The 23,150-nt window shown below is 48.1% G+C and overlaps 1 protein-coding gene across 3 annotated transcripts in view; it reads left to right on the top strand.

The window, feature by feature from the left end:
• The window catches only part of TRPC3 (transient receptor potential cation channel subfamily C member 3), a 69,932-nt gene that overhangs the window by 5,773 nt on the left and 41,009 nt on the right, over nucleotides 1-23,150 (top strand). For 2 of the 3 annotated variants that reach the window (XM_028135394.2, XM_008158652.3), the window contains exons 2-3: nucleotides 14,045-14,816; nucleotides 21,133-21,321. In XM_028135394.2, the coding sequence (XP_027991195.2) occupies nucleotides 14,045-14,816; nucleotides 21,133-21,321 (961 nt within the window). Of the gene's footprint in view, nucleotides 1-705; nucleotides 733-14,044; nucleotides 14,817-21,132; nucleotides 21,322-23,150 lie in introns of all 3 variants that reach the window. The other variant, XM_054716766.1, reaches the window with a different exon arrangement.

The raw sequence follows: 23,150 nt of genomic DNA, 5'->3' as shown, positions 1-23,150 counted from the left end.
CTTCATTATTATGACCCTGTCACTATTGCTCACTGCTGAGTCAGGTGGCATAGTAAGACTGCATTTCTTTTTTAATTACTTGTTTTTCTTGGAGTAAATATTGGTCTCATCTGTTCCTGCTTCTTTAGCTAAATCTTCTGCAGCCTCTGTACGTTTTCCTGGAGACATCCCTTCTAAAACCCTCTGACTTCATATGAATGTGGTTTTCAATTATTTTTTTTTTCTTCAGGAAGCTTTTAGGGAAAATAAAAATAATTGTTTCTTCATTAGTGCTATTCTGAAATTTCAGGATGATATGCCGTGGTATCAGTCTTTGTTCTTTTCTTTTTTTTTTTTATTGTTGACACTGTTACAGATGTCGCCTATTTCCTCCCCCTCCCCGTTAGCCCCCCTCCACCCAGCCCCTGCCACCCCCGCCCAGGCCTTCACCACACTATTGTCTGTGTCCATGTTCTTTGGCTGATCTATTCCAGTCCTCCCCACCCGCCTTCCCTTTGAAATGGTTCCATGTATCCATGCCTCTAGTCCTATTTTATTCATCAATTTATTTTGTTCATTAGATTCCACATATAAATGAGATGGGTCTTTTTTCATTACGTGAGCTGGACACTTGATGAACCTTTTCAATAGCTGAAGATTATGCTCTATAGTCTGGGAAGTTTTCATGTATTATTTCTGTTATTATTTCCTACCCACTATGTTCAGTCTACCTTTCTGGAATTCCTATTATTTGTATGTTGGACCTCCTGGACTGATCTCTCTTCTCTCCCATTTTCCAACACTTCTCTTTTCTGTTCTTCTTCCTGAAATGTTCCCTTCAGAGACAAAGAAACACTGAACAGGCCATCTAACCTCAGAGAGAAGGCAGGGGAAGGGCGGGGGTAAGAGATCAACCAAAGGACTTGTATGCATGCATATTAGCATAACCAGTGGACACAGACACTGGAGCGGTGAGGCCTTGTCCTGGGGGGTGGGAGTGGTGGTGGGGGTCAATCGGGGGGACAAGGAGACATATGTAATACTTTAAACAATAAAAACGGGGGGAAATGTTCCATTGACTCTGTCCTCCAATTCTCTCATGAATATTTTTTTCTGCTTTAACTACTATATATATATTTTTTTATCTCTAAGAGCTCTTTCTCGTTTTATGGGTATTCCTTGTTGTAGCATTTTGTCTTATTTCAGAAATGCAGTATTTTAAAAAGTAAACCTGCTGCTGTTACTCCGGAACTGGGCAGGGATCCCCTGTTCTTGGTTCCTGCCCTTCCCTGGGCCTCGTATCCCCACATCTAGAGCATCTCTGTTCCTATTTCTCCAGATATTTTATATCCTATTTCCTAAAAGGGTGAGAGTGTTCACTTGATCATATGAGTTGGGGGTTGGAGATCTGGGGGAAGGGTTTCTACCTACACTTTATACAGGTTTTCAGCCAATTCCCCCATTTTTGGCTCCTGCCTCATCTCTACTATCTGGAATTTCTTTGGCCTTCAATTTCTCGGGCCTTTTTTGGTACCGAGCAGGTGGATCAGCTTCTTATTCCCGGCACTGTGGTTGGACCTTCCTCCTTTCTGCTAAGTCATCACCAATCTGTCAACTCCTCTCCTTTCTGTCCTCACCTATTGTGGGCGGGTCCTAAATACCCTTTGGTTACAGAAAGGTGAAATCTATGTTACTATTCTTTTTGTTTTCCTTGTTGTTTAGGGGTAAGTTTGGATAGGAGATTGGGCGGGAAAGGCCTTTATTCCATCATCTTGAAACCAGACACCCTATGATTGGCTTTTAGGCATTCACGTAGCCCTAATGAAGAGAGTATGATTAACTGAACCCAGATCACAGAAGGAAGAAAATTCTGAATCATGAGTGATCTTATTAGGCAAATGGAGTAGAGAGCAACCTGTACAGTGTGATAGGAGGGCCATCTGACGTCCCCATAGATAGTAACCTGTACAGTGTGATGGGAGGGTCATCTGAAGTCCCCATAGATAGTAACCTGTACAATGTGATTTGTGATAGGTGGGTCATCTGAAGTCCCCATAGATAGTAACCTGTACAGTGTGATAGGAGGGCCATCTGACGTCCCCATAGATAGTAACCTGTACAGTGTGATGGGAGGGCCATCTGAAGTCCCCCATGTAAAGCCACCAAGTCCCACACTCAGATGACTGCCCCTCGGGAGCATGCTCAAGTGACAGTGAAGGGCCGTTGAGCAGTCTCCTTCTCAACGTGCCCTCAGCACCACCAGCAGGGGACCAGAGTAGGGGCCTGGGCAGGGTGGACACGTAGGATTCTGGCCGGGTAGAAGGTCTGGAGTTGTGAACTGTGGGGTGGCTAGCTTCACACTTGTGCATAAGGGCCTCAGCAGTGGCTTTATGAGAATAATTAAGATTTCATAGCTTTTTGTCTTTAATTCAGCATCTAGGTCAGGGATATTTGTCTATAATTACCTAGTTCAAAAAAATCCCCTTTTTTCCTTTGCACTATTCAAATAATAGGTGATGATATGGATTTGGTCCTAGCTCTTTTTAAACAAAGAGACTTCATTGTCCACAAGTGTGAGACCTGTTAAGGAGAGAGCATGCAGTGGGAGATTCTCCTGCATTTCTAAATACATTTTGTCAAGTTGGACTGATGTGTCTGGACTCTGCTGAAAAGTAGATCACAGGGTGATGAGACGTGAGCAAGCATCTTCAGACCTCAGACTTTTGACCTTAGATATGGATGATAACGATAGAAAACCAGATCCCTTGGCTTCTAATAACATTAGCGGTATATGTATATCCTACGTAATAAAGAGCTAATATGCAAATGGTCATCACTCCCTTTCACCCTCTAGGGGCAGGGGACCTGAGGCCATGCCCCCCCGGGACCTGAGGCTGGGCCCCCTGCCCTGCAGGGCTTGATGGGGGTGGGGCAGGCCAGGTCTGGGTCTTGTGGGATTTCAAGGCTTGCACGGGTGGGCGGGGACTTGACTCTGGGTCCCACAGCATGCCCCAGACTCTGAAAGGAGGGAGATTTTCATATACATTTTACTAGTTTTCTTTCATCTCTGACACTTCTATTATAGAGAAAGGGCAAATAGCAATATTAAAATATTTCCTCTAATTAATTCCCTTTTAATATGCACAAATATCATGCACCGGGCCACTAGTATATATATGTATATATATATATATATATATATATACACATATATATATACATATGTATATATATATATATGTATAGTAATGACTAATATATTTAAATAGCCAAATATGAGCTTTTCTTGGATAAGAAGTTTTTTATTTTTTGAGTTCATTGTGTCTCAATTCTTGTTCAATTACAGACTGAACTTGTATTTGACTTCTAATTCCATTGTCATTAATTTTCCTGAAATAACAAAAATTAGATTTAGGAAGTATTGTGAAAATTAGTTTATTTTTGAAAGTAAGTTTAAGTAATAATTATTAGATCTTATTAATTCTGAGATTGATCCTCCATTTGCCCCCAAATTATTCTGGCTAAACATAATTTTATGAAAGATCAAAATCAAGGGATTCAGAATCCGTCTGTTACTTTTTGTGGCATAACTAAGAATTAAATGGAATTAAGCCGAAATCTGCTTTGAAAGGAGAATGGCTGTTTACATTACTTTTTAAAAAATATATATTTTTATTGTTTTTTTAAAAGAGAGGAAGGAAGAGGAGAGAGAGATAGAAATATCCATGATGAGAGAGAATCATGGATCGGCTGCCTCCTGCAAGTCCCCCACTGGGGATCGAGCCCACAACCCGGGCATGTGCCCTTGACTGGAATCGAACCCGGGACCCTTCAGTTCGCAGGCCAATGCTCTATCCCACTGAGCCAAACCGGCTAGGGCTGTTTACATTACTTTAATTTATGATTATTAATCTATATTCAAGTACTCGTGACATTCTTTTTTAATAGAAGAATTGCTCCAACTCCCCTCCATCACCACTCTCTCACATAATCATATGTGACCCAGGGTGTTCTTTGATCTGGACGGGAAAATCGCCTGTTCCCGGGCCTCCCGTCTCCAGGTTAAGCATGCGTGCCTCTGTGCGTCCATCCGTCTCACTCAGATCTTCACCGGCCATGTCCTAAAAGCCAGGCCCTGGGGGCTGGAGAGAGCCGGTCCCTGCTCTCCAGGGCGCTGATGGGTTGTCGAGGACACGGGCAGGAGAGCAGCGATGCCAAGGTGCGCGATGGTGGGCTTGATGGAGCTGCACCCCAAATGCCATTTCTGGAAGCAGGAACATGAAGTTCTAGAAGGCGTTTGCGCGACCACTTTCTCGGGCACGTGCATTTAAGAAATATTGTCGAGAAGTCCTGCGGGCAGTGGCCAGGGCCCTCCCCCGGCCCCGTGGGCTTTCGGAGGGAGCGCGCTGTGGCGTGGCTTGGGCTCTGGTTCGGCTGCTGAGGGCCGGGCACCGCTCTCCTGAGCAGGGGGCAGGGAGGCGGGATTCGCACGGGTCTCCTGGGTGTGCGGACCGATGCGCAGAGAGTCCTGAATGTACCGCAGGCCAGCAGAACCGCTCGGGAATTCACGGCTGCGGAGCCGGGGTCTTCTAGGCCTGGAAGTGCTGGGATCTCTACCTTCAGGTCTTTGTCTGATGAGAGTCTTTAGGAAGGAAGGCTGCACTTTCCTGTTTGACAGGAGTGCGGTACCTGCCGGTTTGGTGGCTCATGTGACAGCCTGTCACTTACCGCTTGCTCGTGCTGCCAGGATGCAGGCTCAGGGTCAGGGCTGTGGGCCATGGCCCTGCCGAAGCCCCCACCCCGTCCCCCAGACAGTGGCGCTGATGGGGCGCCTTCCTGCATCCTTGCACGTTGCACATTTAGGGGCTCCTGAGCGTCGGCTGGCTCCCACCCCACAAACACGTATATTGACAGACAGTCTACACGTGTGTTTGGATGACACTATTGAGGCCCCTGGTCAGATGCCCTTTCCTCCTTCGACGGGTCAGATGCACCACATAGATGGCAGATGTCCCCAGAGATGGCCACATTGACTGCAGGTGCCTGCTTGCCAGGGGACAGTGGGTTTGTTATTTTTGACTTTTCCTCTATGCCTTCCTTGCCCTTTGTCAGCGCCTGCCGTGCACGGTCATCACCGCTTCCCTATCACCGTCCCAGCACCACGCCAGCATGTGGCTGCTCTCACACTGTCCCCTCTTCTGTGCTTTCCCCACCACTTCTCTTCTGTGGCTCCGTCTGCTCTCCTTGCCCTTCACAGGATGACAGACCAAGTCCTCGCCCGCTGGCACATTTTCTTCCTCCGGCGTGTGAACGGATTAGTCCGAACAACTTGGGTGTGATTCTCCTTGCTTTGGCTCACGTGGCTGTGTTATCACTTGGCCTGCTTCCTTGCTTGATGGATGGAGTAGCTGGTCAGTTCTTCGCCTCCTCCCAACAGGGGACAAGGTGACTTCTTGATAATGTCAGTTGTTGCTGGGTGCGAAAGACCTTGTCATTCAATCCAGAGAGCCATTTCAGAAACTGTTCCTCATAGAACCAAAACGTCCCAACATATAGCTAAACACGTAGTAATGCTGTTACTTTGCAAAATGTTATCCTCTTCTTACTCCCTAGACACAGAGTGGTGGCGGTGGAGTAGAGGGAGCCTGGCACGGGTCCTCATCTCCTAATTCTCTACCTTTCAGTGACCTTCCAGAAGGTCCTTCTAACCAGGGCTCTTCGTCTGGAGAGTTAGCATCAGCGCACAGGAGTTTGAGCCTCTCCTGCACGTATTTGGCTCTGTTGCGATGACATAAGTCAATTGTGTTTTGTGTTTTGTGTTTTGCTTGCTCAACAGACACTTATTCTCATTCAACAAGTGAATTAAGCAATCAATCAATTAAGCAATTAGGTTAATTAAGCAATTAGGCAGTTATGTGCGTGAACCAGGAAGGAAGGCTTGCCCTGCGTTACCAAGGGACTCGCTCAGCCAGGACTGTCTCCTGTGCCTTCAGCTGTGTCTTTGCTTGCTGATTCCTCACAAGGGGTCGGTGTCTCTTCATGGTCCACGTGTCCACCCTGGTTAGGACCCTCCGGAGAGATGCTCTGGGGCCGATTTCACTGATCTCAGTTTGATACTATGAAGTACATTTTCTTTTTAAAGGAAGTGTCTCTCACTTGGTGCTCAGGTTTTTGGAAAGCTGCTCCTCCCTCTGCTGTCTCTGTAGCCTCTGGGCATTGAGGAAGGGGCCACATGTGTCCCTGGAGGGAACAGAGTTGGTGTCCTCGGACTCTTCTGATCTCTGGGTGATGTGCCTTGTCTGTTTGGTGCTGCCTGTCAGCGGAAGCGCCTTGATCTTGGCTGACCTGCCTTTGTCAGGACCCAGCTGGGCTCCCTGGTGTCCGTGGTTTCCGCTCAGCTCCCACGGGCCCCAGCTCCTGCAGCAGATGTCCCAGGTCCAGCGCACAGCACCCGGGGTCATCCCTAGTCTTGGGGCCAGTTCCCCGGCTCTCACTCTCATCGCAGGCTCCACGGCCCGGGGGAGCTGAGGGTGGCTTGAGAAGGCCCCACCATTCTGCTACTTGACCAGGCTGGGCTGGGCCAGACCTTCAAAAGAGTAAGCAGAGTAAGAGCCTCCTCGGTGGATCCTCAGCCTATTGGACCCACGTGGGCACATGTCCTTCCCTCTGCTCCGTCTTCCTTCTCCGGGGCAGTGAGCACCGGGCTGTGCTGCCTGCCGCGTGGGCGAGCTTTCTGTGTGCGTGCGAGGGCGCTCCGGGGCCAGCTCCTTCAGCGTTAATCAGAGTGAAGAGGGATGGAGCACATCCTTCCTCAAGACAATTCCCTTTTCCCCAAATTCTGCTCACAAAGTCCCCTCTCTTGCAGGAAGCTGTAAAATTACCTTGAACGTTCTCTTTGCACTTGCCCTCTAAAATCTGCTCCACTGCCCCCCAAACATACCACCCACCCATCTCTATAGGTGACCCTCAGCCCAGCCATTTTACTGAGGGTTCCCTTAGGCACTCTCTTGTGAGCTCAGTGTTCTCATTTAGGAAACAGAGAAAATAATGCCTGCCTCTTAGCATTCTTCTGAGAATTAAATACGACAGTGCGTGAGAACATATGTACACACTGCCCTCAGTAAAGGGCAGGTGCCTTCCCTCACGCCGTCTCTGCTGGAGAGCTGTTGTAAGGACCCAGCCTGGACCTGTTGTCGGGACCCAGCCTGCACCTGTGAAGGATCTGAGGAGGGTTCAGGCAGTGAGACCCAGAAGAAAGGGCCCCAGATGAGAAACATCCCCAAGGAGAAGCTTCAGAACGCAGTGACGGACAGGATGGAAAGAGTGAGTCACGGGTGACCGAACTTGCTAACCCTGAGTGAGCTGCCTAAATGATGGGTGCTGGCTTAAGGGAGAGGGGCGTTTTAGAGTGACCAGGGGACAGAGTTGTCCATGTGGGACCTGAGGTCCAGTGAGAGGACAGGACCTGGGAAGGGATTTGGGAACTCAACTGGACAGGTATTTATTGAGTATGTACTCCCTGTGGGGCACAGGCTAATGATAAATAAAGCATGACCTTACCATCCGGGGATTGGCAGTGGGGCATTTGTGAGGAGGTATTTATTTATTTATTTATTTAAATATATTTTATTGATTTTTCTTACAGAGAGGAAGGGAGAGGGATAGAGAGCTAGAAACATCAATGAGAGAGAAACATCAATCAGCTGTCTCCTGCACACCCCCTACTGGGGGTGTGCCCACAACCCAGGTACATGCCCTTGAGTGGAATCAAACCCGGGACCCTTCAGTCTGCAGGCCAACGCTCTATCCACTGAGCCAAACCGGTCAGGGCTGGAAGTATTTATTAATACTCTATTTTTAAAAGGAGTTTAGATAACCATAAAATAGCTTTAAAACACACAGAATATAGGATCATTGATTTAAAATCTAGGTGAGAAATCATTTCAGTTGAGGGGAGAGACTAAAGTCTGGGGTAGAAATGTGATGGTAATTGAGCATTTTTAGATCGAAACTAAGTTCCTGGATACCGTGGGCAAAAACCCCCACACAGGCCAGGATTATATCGTCAATATTATTAGATTAAAGGAAGCAAACTCATCTAGAGAGAGAGGCTTCTTGCTACACAATTCTAGGATGACGTTAGAGCTTGAATCCCCATATAGTACAATGAATACTATAATGGACAGCCTCTTTAATCCTTTCGATGCCATAGTGAAGAAAATCTTTTAAAAAATATCAATCCTTGGTAAAAACAAGGAGTCACTGATGAAGGCATTTCTGCAGGCTTGTTATTATGACTCAAGTCAGTCGCTTCCTGGAGATCAAACTTTAAATAGTCACACCGCCTAGCGAACCGAAATGAACATAAGGCTGCTTGCCCCTCCGCTCAAATCTCTGATTTCCGCTTTACATTTGGCAGGGACAGTGTGCCAAGTGTTTAAAGGCCTCACAGGCTGAGGTCATTGGTGCAGGATAGCCCATTGCTTTTATACGGGGGAGTCCCAGCATTTAGTGTGGATGCTCATATAAAACAGATATCCCAGGAACCTACTCCTGAGAGATTCTGATTCATTTCATCTAGAACGGGGCCCAGAAACCTGCATCTTAACAGGCATTCCAAGGGATCTGGAGGCAGGTGGTCCTCAAGGCACACTTGCAGAGACACGGATAGAGGTCAGAGGCGTTGCTGGCAAAGTTATAAACACTGAGGAGTGTTCCTTGTACTTTTGATTCTGAATCGAGTGGAGAAAAGGGTTGCCTTTGGGTTCACCAAAATATTTCTCAGGAAGAACTTTGTATCTGCTTCAGTGTTGGAATTAGTACTAAGAACCCGAGGTTTGTTTCAGAAAGCATGAAAAAGTTGTTTTTGTTTGTTTTTTGTTTGTTTGTTTGTTTTGCCTTACGATGTACAGTCCGTGTCTTCCTCAGCTCGGGCTGTTGTAACGAAGAACCATCATAGACCTGGTGGCTGAAACGACAACTGTGCGTTTTCTCACGGGTTCGGAGCCTGAAGTCTGAGACCAGGGTGCCGGCCTGGTCAGGTTCTGTGAGCGCTCTTCCTGCTCGCAGGGCTGCTGACTTCCCTCCGGGTCCTCACATGGGGGGAGGAGCTGGGAGGAGAATGAGCAAGCTTTCTGGTATCTTTCCTTACAAGGGCACTGATCCCATCATGAGGTCTCTTCCCTCACGATCTCATCTAACCCTAATTCCCTCCATCTCCAATACCACCTCGTTGGGGGTTAGAGCTTCAACACAGGGATTTGTGGGAGGGACGCGATGCAGTCCGTAGCAGTCAGGTGGTACCAGCATCCGTCTGAGCCACGAAGGAGCCTGCACGTGGCTCTTGTCGAGCGTCTGATTTAGGTCAGTGTCCCTCCGGTGCTCTGCCGGAAAGAAGGCCCCTGCAGCGGCGAACGCGTCCGCCCACTGGATGCAGAACTGAAGATAAACTGTCTGGCAAAATGATGTTAGTGTTGGCATTACTGAAGTTAAGCATCCTCTCCCATTCACCCTCTCTCCTTCCTTATTTCTCACTAGAGGCCCGGTGCACGAATTCGTGCATGGGTGGGGTCCCTCAGGGTGGCCTGCGAGGATTGGGCCCCTGCTCTTACCCTTGGCCTGGAGCCACCCGCTCACCTGCTCTACCATCCCACCTCAGTCCCACTCTCGTCAGGGCCGCTTCCCGCTGCCAGTGCTGTGTCGCCGACACCCAACATGTTCTGTGCCACCCCCTGGTGGTCAGCACATGTCATAGCAAGCAGTTGAACTCCTGGTCTCCCAGTCGAACTCCTGGTCAAACTCCTGGTCAAACGACCGCCCAAGGGGACAATTTGCATGTTAGGCTTTTATTATAGAGGATGCTAGAGGAGAGGCTTGCCCAGACCAGCTGAGATTGGCACCAGGTTTATGCATTGTGGATGAATCAAATGTGGCTCATGCCATTCTATCAGTCCATATTAGTGAAGCTTACCTTAATACTGTAAGGAAAGTTTTTTACAAAAGGCACTTTCTATGTGGATTCACTCTAAGTAGCATTAAGTTGGCTCTTTTAGTATGAAATTACAGTATAATTTGTTCTGATTGAGAAATCTAACTTCACACTTAACTCAGTGTTAGAATCATTTAAAGACAAAATCAAAATGACTCATGGGACTTGTGTTGTATAGTACTAAAATCCCACACTTCAACTCAAATATACAGTGTGGAGTCGTAAGTTCCCAAAAATGAAGAAATACTAAGAAAAACGTTTTAGATACTGAGATACAAAGAAAAAATTTATGAAAGAATCATCCTCTAGTATTTTCTCTCTTTTGGGAGAAAAGGTGGTTTGTTGTTTTTTAAAAAAATGATGTTCTTTGTAGGTAGCAACACTAGATAAAAACCCCTTTCCATTAAGATGTAACATTAACTAATAATGAGTTTATTTCCCCCAAAGATAACCCATCTGAGTTTAGATTGGAATTGCAGACATATACTCTGTATATATATATTCTGTAGTCATAGATAATGTCAACCTATCAATGGTAAGTACAAAATCCATCTTTTACACAATGTGGAAATTCTAGCCATTTGAAGAGTACCAGTGTATAGCTTAATGGTAAAAATATTAACCAATGAAGTCCATACTATCTATATATATATAAAAGGCTAATATGCTAAGTGTCCATCCGACTGGTAGCTATGATGCGCACTGACCACCAGGGGCAGACACTCAACATAGGAGCTGCCAAGCTGCAGTGACTTGGCAGCAGCGGTTCTCAGGTGACCCACCCTGAAACCAGAGAGGAGGGAGCCCAATTCCTCTCGGGGCCGCATGATTCCACCTTCGGCCATGGGTTTTGTTGTTGCTGGGGCACTGTTGCCCTGAATCTGGTTTACTGCACACTTGTGTTTGCGTTCCACACCCTGTATGACAACAACTTTGCAGAGTGCCCTCTCGCACTCCAGGACCCCTTGGGGGATGTCAGAGAGCCGGTTTTGGCCAGATCCCCACAGGCCAAACTGAGGGATCTCACTGCTGGAGGGACCCCACTCACTCTGCAGATGCCCTTCAAGCCACAGCGCCACCCCAGGTGTGGCCGGCCGGGGAGGGAAGCGGGAGGTTGGCTCCAGGGCATGTCTGGCCCGTCTTGCCCAGTTCCACCCCATTGGCCACCTTCTTATTAATTTCCTTTCAATGTGCATGAATCTGTCCACTGAGTCACTAGTTCTATATAATAAAGAGCTAATATGATAATTAGACTGAACAATAGAACGACCGTCCGGATGAGCTTCTGGATGAAGCCGGGGCTGCAAATTTCATGCATTGGGCCTCTAGTTAATAATAAGAAAGCATACTCACTTTTACACTGACAACATTTATGGTGCCGTGACCTTCGCAGACAGGGTTCAGGATCTGAAGGAGGGGCCGATGCACAAATGAAAATGCTATACAAGAAATATGAATTTAGAAGGCATTGGGGCCAGGTGGAGCCTCTTTCTTAAAGAGACACACAGACTTCTGGCCTGGTCCACTATTTATTTACTTGAATACACATTTGCCCTTTAGCAATGCATACAGGCAGATCAAAGGTAAAGTTTGGTAAACAGTAAAGGGATTATCAGGTTAGGGAATTGCCTTGAGCCACCACTATCTCAAGATGAACAATCGGTGCTTAGCATCAGCCCTGCCTATGCCCAAGGTCCATTGGCCTTCCGCGTTCCTTGGTGCACTCTCGTGACAGTATTGGCAAGCGGTGGCTTCCCGCATGTGGGTTTTGTTTAAAACCCTTGTCATAGAGTCTGGTCACGAAACACAGTTCTCTTCTGGGCAGCTCAGTGAGTGCTGTTTCCCACTTGAAAATCATCATCATACCAGCACACATAGACAAACACAGATGTACACACAGCACACACACCCGTCACCACACACTATTCTACACACTGCACATCCATACCCTACAAATAATAGTCAAACACAGGGCATTTATTTAGCTTCAGAAAGATTAATTGCCAATAAGTACCTAAGGGATTAAAATAAATAAAAATTGAAAACATGAATTTTATTTTTTAGTAAAAATATTCAAACTGTGGTTAAAACTATTCAAAATGTGCTAAAGCTGTAAGTAAAAAGTAAAAACCTCCCTCCCCCTGTGGATACTCAGTTCCACTCCCCAAGAGGCTTCAGTTGCTTTCTAGAAATTGCAGCAAATACATTTGTATGTGTGCATAGATATGTGTATATACAGTGTGTGTGTGTGTGTGTGTGTGTGTGTGTACAGGGTGGGGCAAAAGTAGGTTTACAGTTGTGCGGACATTAAACAGTTTATTCTTGTATTATTATTTATTAATTAATTGTGTTACTAGAGGCCCAGAGCACAGATTCGTGCACATTGAAAGGAAATTAATTAGAAGGTGGCGGGCAGGGTGGGACTGGGCAAGATGGGCCAGGCACACCCTGGAGCCAACCTCCCATGGGTCCCTCCCCACCGGCGCATCTGGGGTGGCGCCGGGGCTCGAAGGGTGTCTGTGGAGTGAGTGGGTCCCTCTGGCAGGTGGAGGTCCCTCAGCTTGGCCTGTGGGGATCGGGCCGAAACCAGCAGTGCGACATCCCCCAAGAGGTCCCAGATTGCGAGAGGGCACTCTGCGGCAGTTCCTGTGTTGAGCGTCTGCCCCATGGTGGTCAGTGTGCGTCATAGCTACCAGCCAGTCAGCTGGCTGCTTAGCCTTTTATATAGAGAGATTTTTCATCTGAACAACTGTAATCCTACTTTTGCCCCACCCTGTATATAAATACTGTGCTTAATTTTTAAAGTTGATCACCCAACACTAGTTGAGCTGTTAGAATGGGTGCCAGCCACAGCGCTCTCTGCCCTGGACTAGCTAACAAGCCTCTCTGGGAACTCTGCCTTTCTCACTCTGCAGAGCCGGCGTGCCTGGCCCCTGCCCTTGCTCTGTCTGGAAACCTCTGTGGTGACCTCGGAGTCCGTCCCTTGGCTGAGGCCCGGGGTCCCCTCCAGCCGCCGGGGAGGCCAGTGTCCTCTCTCGTTGGTGTTCAGCTCCTGAGCCTGCGGATACTGTTTTGTCAGTAGCAGGAGGCGTTTCGGGAGCACATATTGTGGAAGGAAAGCATTTCCTCCCAGCCATTCACTTTGAACTCGTCACTCTTATTTGCTTCAAAAGTCAGTGATGTGAGAAGAGCTTTATCTGGTACCTCTGGTGGTGCAACTCACACACAAAAAAAAACACACAAAAATCGCAAGAATATTAGAACTGGGCAAAGGTAAAGATGCAGATTTGGCCAAGACCGGTTTGGCTCAGTGGATAGAGCGTCGGCCTGCGGACTGGAGGGTCCCGGGTTCGGTTCCGGTCAAAGGCATGTGCCTTGGTTGCGGGCACATCCCCGGTAGGGGGTGTGCAGGAGGCAGCTGGTCGATGTTTCTCTCTCATGGACGTTTCTGTCTCTCTATCCCTCTCCCTTCCTCTCTGTAAAAAAATCAATAAAAAATATATATGCTCTAACTTTATAATTGATAATTCTTGTCTGTATTATTGGAAAAATTAATCTTATAAGGTTTTTTTTTGGGGGGGGGGAGCGGGGGCAGGCCTGAAAGATGACACTTGGCTAACTACTGAGATTTTTCTTTTTTTTTTTTCTTTCCCTTTATAATCAATTATTGTATTTAGTTGAAAATGTGCAATGACTTGAGAGCATGTTCTGGCCTAATTCTTGAAAAACGTACTTTCTCCAGCCCTCGGGCACCTGCTAGCCTGTTTTTCCAGGCTGCTGAGCAGTATAAGGCGATTTCCACAGGTCCGCTGAGCTCCGTCTCTGCCAGGGTCGCAGGGAGGCGCGGTGTCTGGCAAGTGTTTCTGTCCCTGCCTCTCCTGGAGCGGTTTCTGTGGACAGGAGCTCCGGTTGGCGGGGCTGGCGGCTGCTCCCCCTTCAGGCCGCCCAGGTACAGGTGTGCATTTCGGGGGCGCTGTTAGCGCTGAGCCCGGAGCTGTGGATTCCCGCGGGGCCCGACGCCTGAGGGGAGCGGTTCGCCCTGCTGGTCTAAGCTCCTTTTTCTTTGCTGCTGACCAGGTCCATGGATGAAAGCCCATCCCTGAGGCGCAAGGCGGCGATGCGGGAGAAGGGCCGGCGCCAGGCCGTGCGGGGCCCGGCCTTCATGTTCAACGACCGCGGCACCAGCCTCACGGCCGAGGAGGAGCGCTTCCTGGACGCGGCCGAGTACGGCAACATCCCGGTGGTGCGCAAGATGCTGGAGGAGTCCCGCACGCTCAACGTCAACTGCGTGGACTACATGGGCCAGAACGCGCTGCAGCTGGCCGTGGGCAACGAGCACCTGGAGGTGACGGAGCTGCTGCTCAGGAAGGAGAACCTGGCGCGCATCGGCGACGCGCTGCTGCTGGCCATCAGCAAGGGCTACGTGCGCATCGTGGAGGCCATCCTCAACCACCCCGGCTTCGCGGCCAGCGGGCGCCTGACGCTCAGCCCCTGCGAGCAGGAGCTGCAGGACGACGACTTCTACGCCTACGACGAGGACGGCACGCGCTTCTCGCCCGACATCACGCCCATCATCCTGGCGGCGCACTGCCACAAGTACGAGGTGGTGCACATGCTGCTGCTGCGCGGCGCGCGCATCGAGCGGCCGCACGACTACTTCTGCAAGTGCGGCGACTGCGCCGAGAAGCAGCGGCGCGACTCCTTCAGCCACTCGCGCTCCAGGATCAACGCCTACAAGGGGCTGGCCAGCCCGGCCTACCTGTCCCTGTCCAGCGAGGACCCCGTGCTCACCGCCCTGGAGCTCAGCAACGAGCTGGCCAAGCTGGCCAACATCGAAAAGGAGTTCAAGGTAAGCTGCTTGGCTCCCAAACCGGCGCTGCCCCGGGGATTTTAAGTCACCAGGGGCCGGGAGCGTCGTTCAGAAGCGATCTGATGCTTTTCCCTGCTCAGCTTGGCGCTGTGAGAAATTTGTTTTCTGGCCTGGGATAGGCTGGATCCGAGAACTGGAATTTTTCTGGATAATCATTATGTCCACTTTTGTCAAACGGAGGGATTTGGCGTGAATGTCCCCCTTCCAAATTCTTCCCCCTCTTGTGTAGTTAGTTGTGTGGTGGGATCCAGCATGCAAATAGGATTAGTTCACTGCTTATTAGCTCAGACATTTAGATTGAAAGTCAAGAGGCTAATATAAAATGCTGCCGAAGTCATTTCATTCATCTGACCAGAATGCCTCTCCCCGAAACCCACAAATGTGTATTCAGCCTGGCGAACGTGGACCCAGACACCGGGTCAACCAGAAAGGCAAGGGCGGTCCAGTGTTTTGCTTTATAGGATTTTTTTTTTGTCCTGGACGTCATCTCCAGTCAGTCAGCGCGATTCATTTTATAAAAAGTACACATTGATGGAGAACATTGTTACTGCTGATCCAACTGCTCAGTCCTCCTGTGCATGTTGGACGGTCCTACCCATTAACCCGGGTGAGAGGAGATGGCGTTAGCGGTGGACAGTCAGTGGGCGGGTTTTCAGCGGGACCCTGTCTCCGGCTCTCCACCTGAGGTGACTGTACTTTGAGCTCAAAGTACCAGCTTTGAAATGAAAAAAAACAGACAATGGGCTGCCTAGCAAAAAAGAGGTGTTTTTTCCCTTTGTGGGCACCGATCCCTATTTCAGTTCCTTGAATTGTTTTCTGGATGCTGAGTTCCTCTGCTTTTCAGTTCAGTGTTGTGATGGCAGATTGAGGAAGAGCGGTTATTCTGTGTTTCAGATCTTAGTGCATTTTTTTCATGCTTAAGTGAGATTTACACAAATGCAACTAGCAATATAGTTCAGGCCAAGGGGTTGCAAGAAATGGAAAGTTTGGTGGGCCTTTCCCCCTTCCATACACACCAAATTCCTCCTCATCGGCCAGCCCTCACCTTGTGCTGGTGGCGCTCTGGCTGTAGGGTAATTTTATTTGTTATTCCATTAAAATATTTTTCTGGTATAAAAGCTACACATGTTTATTATAAAAATTTTGGAAAATGTGCGAACATACAAAGAATAAAATAAATATTTACCTTATATCTAGTCCCTTTGAAGAGATTCGTTATGTAATATTTGAAAGACTTATTTCCTTGGGCCCCAAATGAATTTGTTTTTAGACAGAACTCAGAACATTTGAAAGCCTCAAATTCCCTTTAGAGAGAATAGAAAAACATTCAGGTAAACTAGTTCTAAATACTATTTCTTTATTTTTGCATAGTAATAAAAATATAATTCTAAATTTGTTTGCCTTTCAAATATCACTCAACCTTTTTTAATGCATTCTGCTTGTTATATATTGAAAGTCTATAAAAGAAATTCTACAAAAGGGAATATGTTTTAATAATTTGCAGAAGATGATGATGTATGCAGTTCTGCCCAGAGAAGTTACCTCAGTAAAGCCATGGTTGAAAAGTCTGTCATTTTTTCCTTTCCCCTGAAGCTGGCGAAATCTATATGGATAATACTTAGAGTCCCCTTTACTCTGACTACAGTCACCTGTGATAACCTTTCAAAGGTGGGGAATATTGCAAGTAAAGAGGGAGAGGGAGAGAGAGGAGAGAGAGAGAGAGAGAGAGAGAGAGAGAGAGAGAGAGAACACAATTGAGTTTAAGAGGGCATGCATAAAAGCTACCGGATAGCTAAGGATATGCGGAAATCACCTAAATCTCACTGTGCCTTGATCTGAATTCTATGGGAAGCCGTTGGGTGGCGTAGCCTTGTCTGAGTCATGGTGTCCAGGGACCACAAGTCCCCTCCCCTGGTTGCATATTCCTTTCCTTCCTTATTCTTACCTGTCCTGCTGTTGCCTGGTTACCTGCCCTCCTGCCCCACACTCATGTCCATCTGTCAGGGCCTTAGACGGAGAAAACAGCTTTCCCCGCTCTGACCCCGGACTCGGCTGGAAGGGGCGGTGGAGTGACGCTCATCGCGGAGGCAAGCAGCTCACCTCATTTGCCCTGGTTCGTGGTGTTCTCTGTATTCTTTCCACACAGACTTTGAGCTCAAAGTACCAGCTCTGAAATGAAAAAATAGACAGTGTGCTGCCTAGCGAAAAAGAGGTGTTTTTTCCCTTTGTGGGCACCGATCCCTGTTTCATCTTCAGACTGGCCCTGGAGATCGGGCATCTCGCCCCTCAAATCGCCACCACTCAGGTGCTTGAGAGAAGGCTCCCAGCCGCCTTGCAGTTTCCAGAGCTTCTAGAAGAATGCAGGAGGCCTGGTGCCGAAAACACGCGAAGGTCATTACCCCAGGAGGCTGCCCACGCTCTGATACAGACTTAGAAAAATGAATGGAGGACAGCGTGGTGACAGGTTATTACAGGCGGATTTTGGGTGTGCAAGTGCTGTCTGTAGCTGTTCCGAGAGACAGAGCCCTGGACAGGATGGCCTCTGGGTCTAATCCTCCGTGTGTCAGAGGCCAGCAAGCTAGTCATTTATTAAGCTGTGAGAACGCAAAGTGGAATTTCCTAATTCTGAGTCAGTGGTGCACATTTTTGAAAAAAGGGGAAAAAAAACAAAAAACCTTTTGCCCTCCCTGTGCCTCAGTTTTCCTCTCTTTAAAGTAGAAGAGCAATTTCAGCTATTCCCACAGCAGGGCTGTCAGGAAGAGGAGAATGAATATAATGCTGAAGCAAGGCAGCATTTTACAGCAGGAAGATGTTCTAGGAATCGTCTGAATAGACAGACTCTCATTTTCCAGAGAAAGCAAGGCCTATAGCCAGGGTTCCGCCTGCCAGGCCCCGATGTGGGAGTCGTGGGTCCAGTCCTCAATATTCTGTCTCACATGCTGTACGTGGCAATATTGAAGCCCTTCTGTAGTCCTTGATGCGCACCAAGCACACTGAGCATTTAATCCTCACAGTGGCACTGTTAGGCGGGCTTATTCTCATCAGAGCGGCTGAGTGACTTCTCAAGATCTCACAGCAGTGAGCGGTAGAAGCAGTGTTTGAGCCTAAGAAGTCTGGCTTCAGATTGACGCTTCAACCACTGCCCTCTCTTTGTTACGAGAGCTAGGCTCGGACAGGGCCCAGCCTACTTAGAATTGAATTCCCGCTTTCCTCTTAAGGATAAAAGGGATTTTGGAAAAGGATGGAAGAGAATTAGAATGATGAGTCAGCCTTACAGTTGCTATGAGTGCTGAAACCTGGAGACGGGGCACGGTGAGGGTGGAGCGCCATTGTTCTTTCTCTGGCTTGTGCAGGTCCTTGGGCCTTTTTATTTATTATTATTATTACCTTCACCCAAGGATGTGTTTTTATTGATTTTAGAGAGAGAGGAAGGGAGAGTGAGAGAGAGAGACATCGATCGGTTGCCTCCTGTAACGTGCCCCGACTGGGGATAGAGCCCGAACCCTTTTGGTGGATGGCACGATGCTCCAACAACTAAGCCACTGGCCAGGGTGGTCCTTGGGCTTTTGAGTTCCTGCTCTGCCAAGTGGGCAGCAGGTCCAGCCCATAACTTCGTGGCAGGCCCAGGTGATGGATGAGTGGCCTGATGAAGACGATTAAGCAAAACTAAATTAGGGGGAAATCATTAGGAAATGCAGAGCAGACAGACGGTCTCGGTGAAGGCAGCTCCTCCTGGTGGTCAGAGCAGGCTGGTTCCTTTTGCACCTGGGAAGGGCTGTCTGTACCCCCATGTTCCCGGGGAGCTCTGCACATAATGAGACACGCCATCCCATGACCACAGTGGAAGAAACGCCCATTACCCAGCTCTGACAGTTTCCTGTGCTGGGGTCACAGGCTTCTCCCCCAGGAAAGGTCTCCGTGGTTATGAAAACACGGTGTTGTCCTTGCAGCTTGTGTGACTGATCTCTCAGTGGATGTGAACAACCCACGTGGCTGTCTTTCAGACTGGACAATGCACAGATCACAGTGTTTTAAGATAATGAGTCATTATTTAGGTATTACTGCAGAAGTGGTCCCCACATTTTCCTCAAGCACAGGAAATAGTCTCTTTTATTTCTGCTCAACGGGGCAATGGCCGTCCTATGTTGTACCACATCTTATAGAACAGTCTGAACTGAAGAGGCACACGAGGAAATTTCATCTAAAAAATTGTATTAAAAGGGGAGCTTTCTATGGGAACAGACATGGATTTAATACTTCTGGATGCTATAATAAAATATTTCATTAGTCTTTCAGGCATGGAAGGCAGACACTCTGCATAGAAACCAGCGGCTGAACATTTTATTAATTTTATCAGTTGCCTGGTCCCAAATTGAATGGAAACCAGAGATTGAAGTTTTTATTCATTTTATCTGTTCCCTTATGAGAGGAAGAGGATTAACTGTAACTGTCCTTTATCTGGATTTCTGATGTCTGAAATGGAAACTTTTCTAGTCTGGGTAGCCTCTACACACTCTCTCCTCCTCTTGTTTATTTTGGTTGGTGATGTGATTTTTGCCCATCACATCATGTAAATTAATTATTTAAAGGGGGAAAGTGGAATTCCTCATGCCTTTTTTAAAAAATGAAATTAGAACACCGTTTTTAAAGTAATATTTTATTGATTTCAGAGAGGAAGGGAGAGAGAGAGAGAGAGAGAAACATCAATGATGAGAGAGAATCATTGATCAGCTGCCTCCTGCACACCCCACATTGGGGATCGAGCTCACAACCTGGGCATATGTCCTGACCGGGAATCGAACCATGACCTCCTGGCTCATAGGTCAATGCTCAACCACTGAGCCATGCCAGCTGGGCCCTCATGCCTCTTTTTTTTTTTTTAAAGTATATTTTTATTGATTCCAGAGAGGAAGGGAGGGAGAGAGAGATAGAAACATAAATGATGAGAGAGAATCATTGATCAGCTGCCTCCTGCATGCCCCCCACTGGGGATGGAGCCCACAACCCTAGGCATGTGCCCTTGACCGGAATCAAACCCGGGACCCTTCAGTTCCCAGGCCAACACTCTATCCACTGAGCCAAACCAGCTAGGTTCCATGCCTTTTTTTAAGGTATGCTTTTTGGAAGCCCAGAATGAGGAAATTCTGCTGTGCAAAGTATTGATTAGTTAATAGACACACAGTGTCTCAGGACATGTCGAAATGAGGAATCCATTTTCCTCAAGTGCACCACATTCGATGATCATCTGGCTAACTTCCTTAACGGGCGATAATTTTAGTGAGAGCCATAGAAGTGGAACTGGGGTTTCCGGAAGTGAGACACTTTCCTACGATGGTCGTTGACACCTTGACAGGAACCAAGAGGCGAGAAATAGAGCTGCAATCAGGAGGTAACAGGGGAGGTTGCCCGCTGACTTCCTCAGACCAGCCCATGCACTACACACACATGCGAATGGAAGGGGAGACTCACAGGTTATTTCTAGCGAGGTGTTAGTTCCAGCGGCCTGGCATCTTTTCTCTCAGGCATTGGTACTCTGCAACCCTTGGCACTTCAGTGACGTATAATCAGACACTTGTCTTCCTCAGGACGTGGGCACGTGCCCTGCAGACCAACAAGGGGAAACACCCCCTCTCTGCTGGTCCCTGTCCTTCCCAACATGCCTTGCCCTGCACGCCAGTCATCCCCAGACATAGGTGTGTCAGGAACACATCAGGGCCCCGGGCTGCGTGGGAATGGCCTTCTGGCGCATGGCCAGGCGCGTTGAGGCTGCTGGGTGAGGTCCGACTGCACTTGGAGCAGCGTCTCCAGCAAGGCGGGAGATAGCAACCTGGACACGTCACTCCCACATGTGCTCCATCTCCTGTGTCAAGTCGCCACTCTAGGAAAATCCCCATTTAAAACAATTTTTTGTTGTCCCTCAGCTAGAAATAAGTAGAATAAAATAACTGATGTAAAAATGGTTTTTCACTACAGAAATGGTTTTGTTTTGGCTTTAAGAAAACGATCATGTAGAGATTCGACTCTTTTTGATCCTTTGGCCCTTCAGCATCAGCATGTAGGCAACATCTCTTAATACAAACCAGGTTCGGCTGTGCGCAGCGCTTTGGGGGTGTCTCTCACGGTGGGCAGGCTGCAGAAGGTCCTGGCTGCGGGGTGGGAGGGGGCCAGTCCAGCCGCAGCAAGCCTCGCATCCCCAGGGGGAAGGAACTGCTTCTCCTCATGCACAGAGGACCCTACACCCTTCCCATGGGCCCTGCAAATTCTCTGTTCTAAACGCCAAACCTCTCGTTCTCAGAACGACTATCGGAAGCTGTCCATGCAATGCAAAGACTTCGTGGTGGGAGTGCTGGACCTGTGCCGGGACTCGGAAGAGGTGGAAGCCATCCTGAACGGAGACCTGGAATCGGCAGAGTCTGCGGAGGCGCACAAGCACAAGGCCTCCCTGAGCCGCGTCAAACTTGCCATTAAGTATGAGGTCAAAAAGGTGAGTGGCTGCTCCCGTCCAGCGCGTTGGGATCCACACGGAATACCCGCCAGGCTGTGATTCCAGGACATTTTTCCAGTCATGAGAGTAGATGTTGTGGTAAAAGGTCCTTTTTCCTTCATGAAAGGAATGAGTGAAGCATCCTGGTAAAGTGGGCAGTCAAACACCGAGCTTCTGGTCCTCTCCACTCTCGATGGGTTGTGAGACCTGGGATAAGTCATAGGACTTCCTTACATTTCAGTTTCCTCTATAAATGGCGGATAATGTTTCTTATCTGTCTCAGGGTTTTGGTGGGATTTCAATGGATTGAGATATGCCAAAGAACTAAACTGCCCGTCACGATGCAGTTGATAACAATAAAATCTGTTACTTGTACACGCTTTTTGGAAGGGACTGTCACATACATTCTCACGTTAATCCTTGCACCAGACCTATGTTATTATCCGTTTTGCCTACAACATAGATCAGATAGATGATGAGATTTTTATTCTACAAAGAAACTAAGGTTCTCCCAGCTTAAATGACACGTCTGAGGTCACATAGCATTTGCCAAAAATAAAATTATGATTATTTTTTTAATCTGGTTACTTTAGATAAACGGTTATGTGTATCTATCTGCTACTTGTATGGGGCTTTTAAATAATTCATGAAAATTGAGGTTATGATGTTTTACTGTAATAAAAATGTCTTACTCAGAATCCGACAGCTTATGTATGTTAGGTAAATGAAATTGTTTCGTGCTTTGAAGAGACGCTGATAAATCACAGAGAAGTAAGCTGTTACCGGTAGAGCTGGTGTCATGCAGTGTGGCAGGGAGCTGAGGAGGGCAGGCTCCGGAGCCAGCCTGCAAGGGTTCGAGCCCCCGTGTGACCACGGCACGTCCCCTCACCAGTCCGAGCCTCGGTGTGCTTGTTGGCAAAGTGCAGACAACGGTAGTAACTACTTGTTCCGCTGGCTCCGGATTACTGAGCTGCTGCAGGCGACGTAATCAGCACAGGTCAGACACGGGATTGTTCAGTAAGTCGTAGCTAATAGCATCTCTGCGTGATGACGACTCATTCTCAGAATGATGGCTCTTAAGCAAGTTCTGTTCTTAGTCATCGGAGACGGATTTCGTGTTCACTGCACTGGTGCTAGTTCACGCCGAAAGGAAGTGAGTGAGGGCTAGGCGGAGGGTCAGGAGTCTTCAGGAGACGCGAGGACAGCTTCTCTCCGCTTGCTTCCAGAGCTGACGCCGTGAGGGAGTTTCTGTGGCCCAAACAGAGCAACTCCGCCTCTGCTGCAGGTGGCTGGCCCTGCGCCCCTGGAGGCTGCGAGTCCTGCCTGATGGACGCGGCCCCTTTCACACCGAGGCACCCACACACGCCTCTCACGGGAGGGGGGCGCTAGGCCAGGCGGTCCCCTGACAGCAAGTGAGGATCACTCTCTCCACACACACACACACACACACACACACACTCATATACACACATGTACACACACACACACTCATATACACACATGTACACACACACACACTCATATACACACACACTCATATACACACATGTACACACACACACACTCATATACACACATGTACACACACACACTCATATACACACATGTACACACACACACATGTACACACATGTACACACACACACACACACACACGTACACAATGCTACCAGAATGTAGAGAACTTCCGCATGTGGTTTTCACGAGATTGTGGCCAGCCATCAATGACAGACCTCCCCTCTATGTAACAGGACAGTGAAACTCGAAGTGAAAGCACTTCTCAAGGCATTGCCAGTTACAAGATAAGATCGTTTTGGATAAGATGGATA

The sequence above is a fragment of the Eptesicus fuscus genome, chromosome 6, assembly GCF_027574615.1.
Source record: "Eptesicus fuscus isolate TK198812 chromosome 6, DD_ASM_mEF_20220401, whole genome shotgun sequence".
Classification (NCBI taxonomy): Eukaryota; Metazoa; Chordata; class Mammalia; order Chiroptera; family Vespertilionidae; genus Eptesicus; species Eptesicus fuscus.
This window is presented reverse-complemented; position numbering and strand designations above follow the sequence as displayed.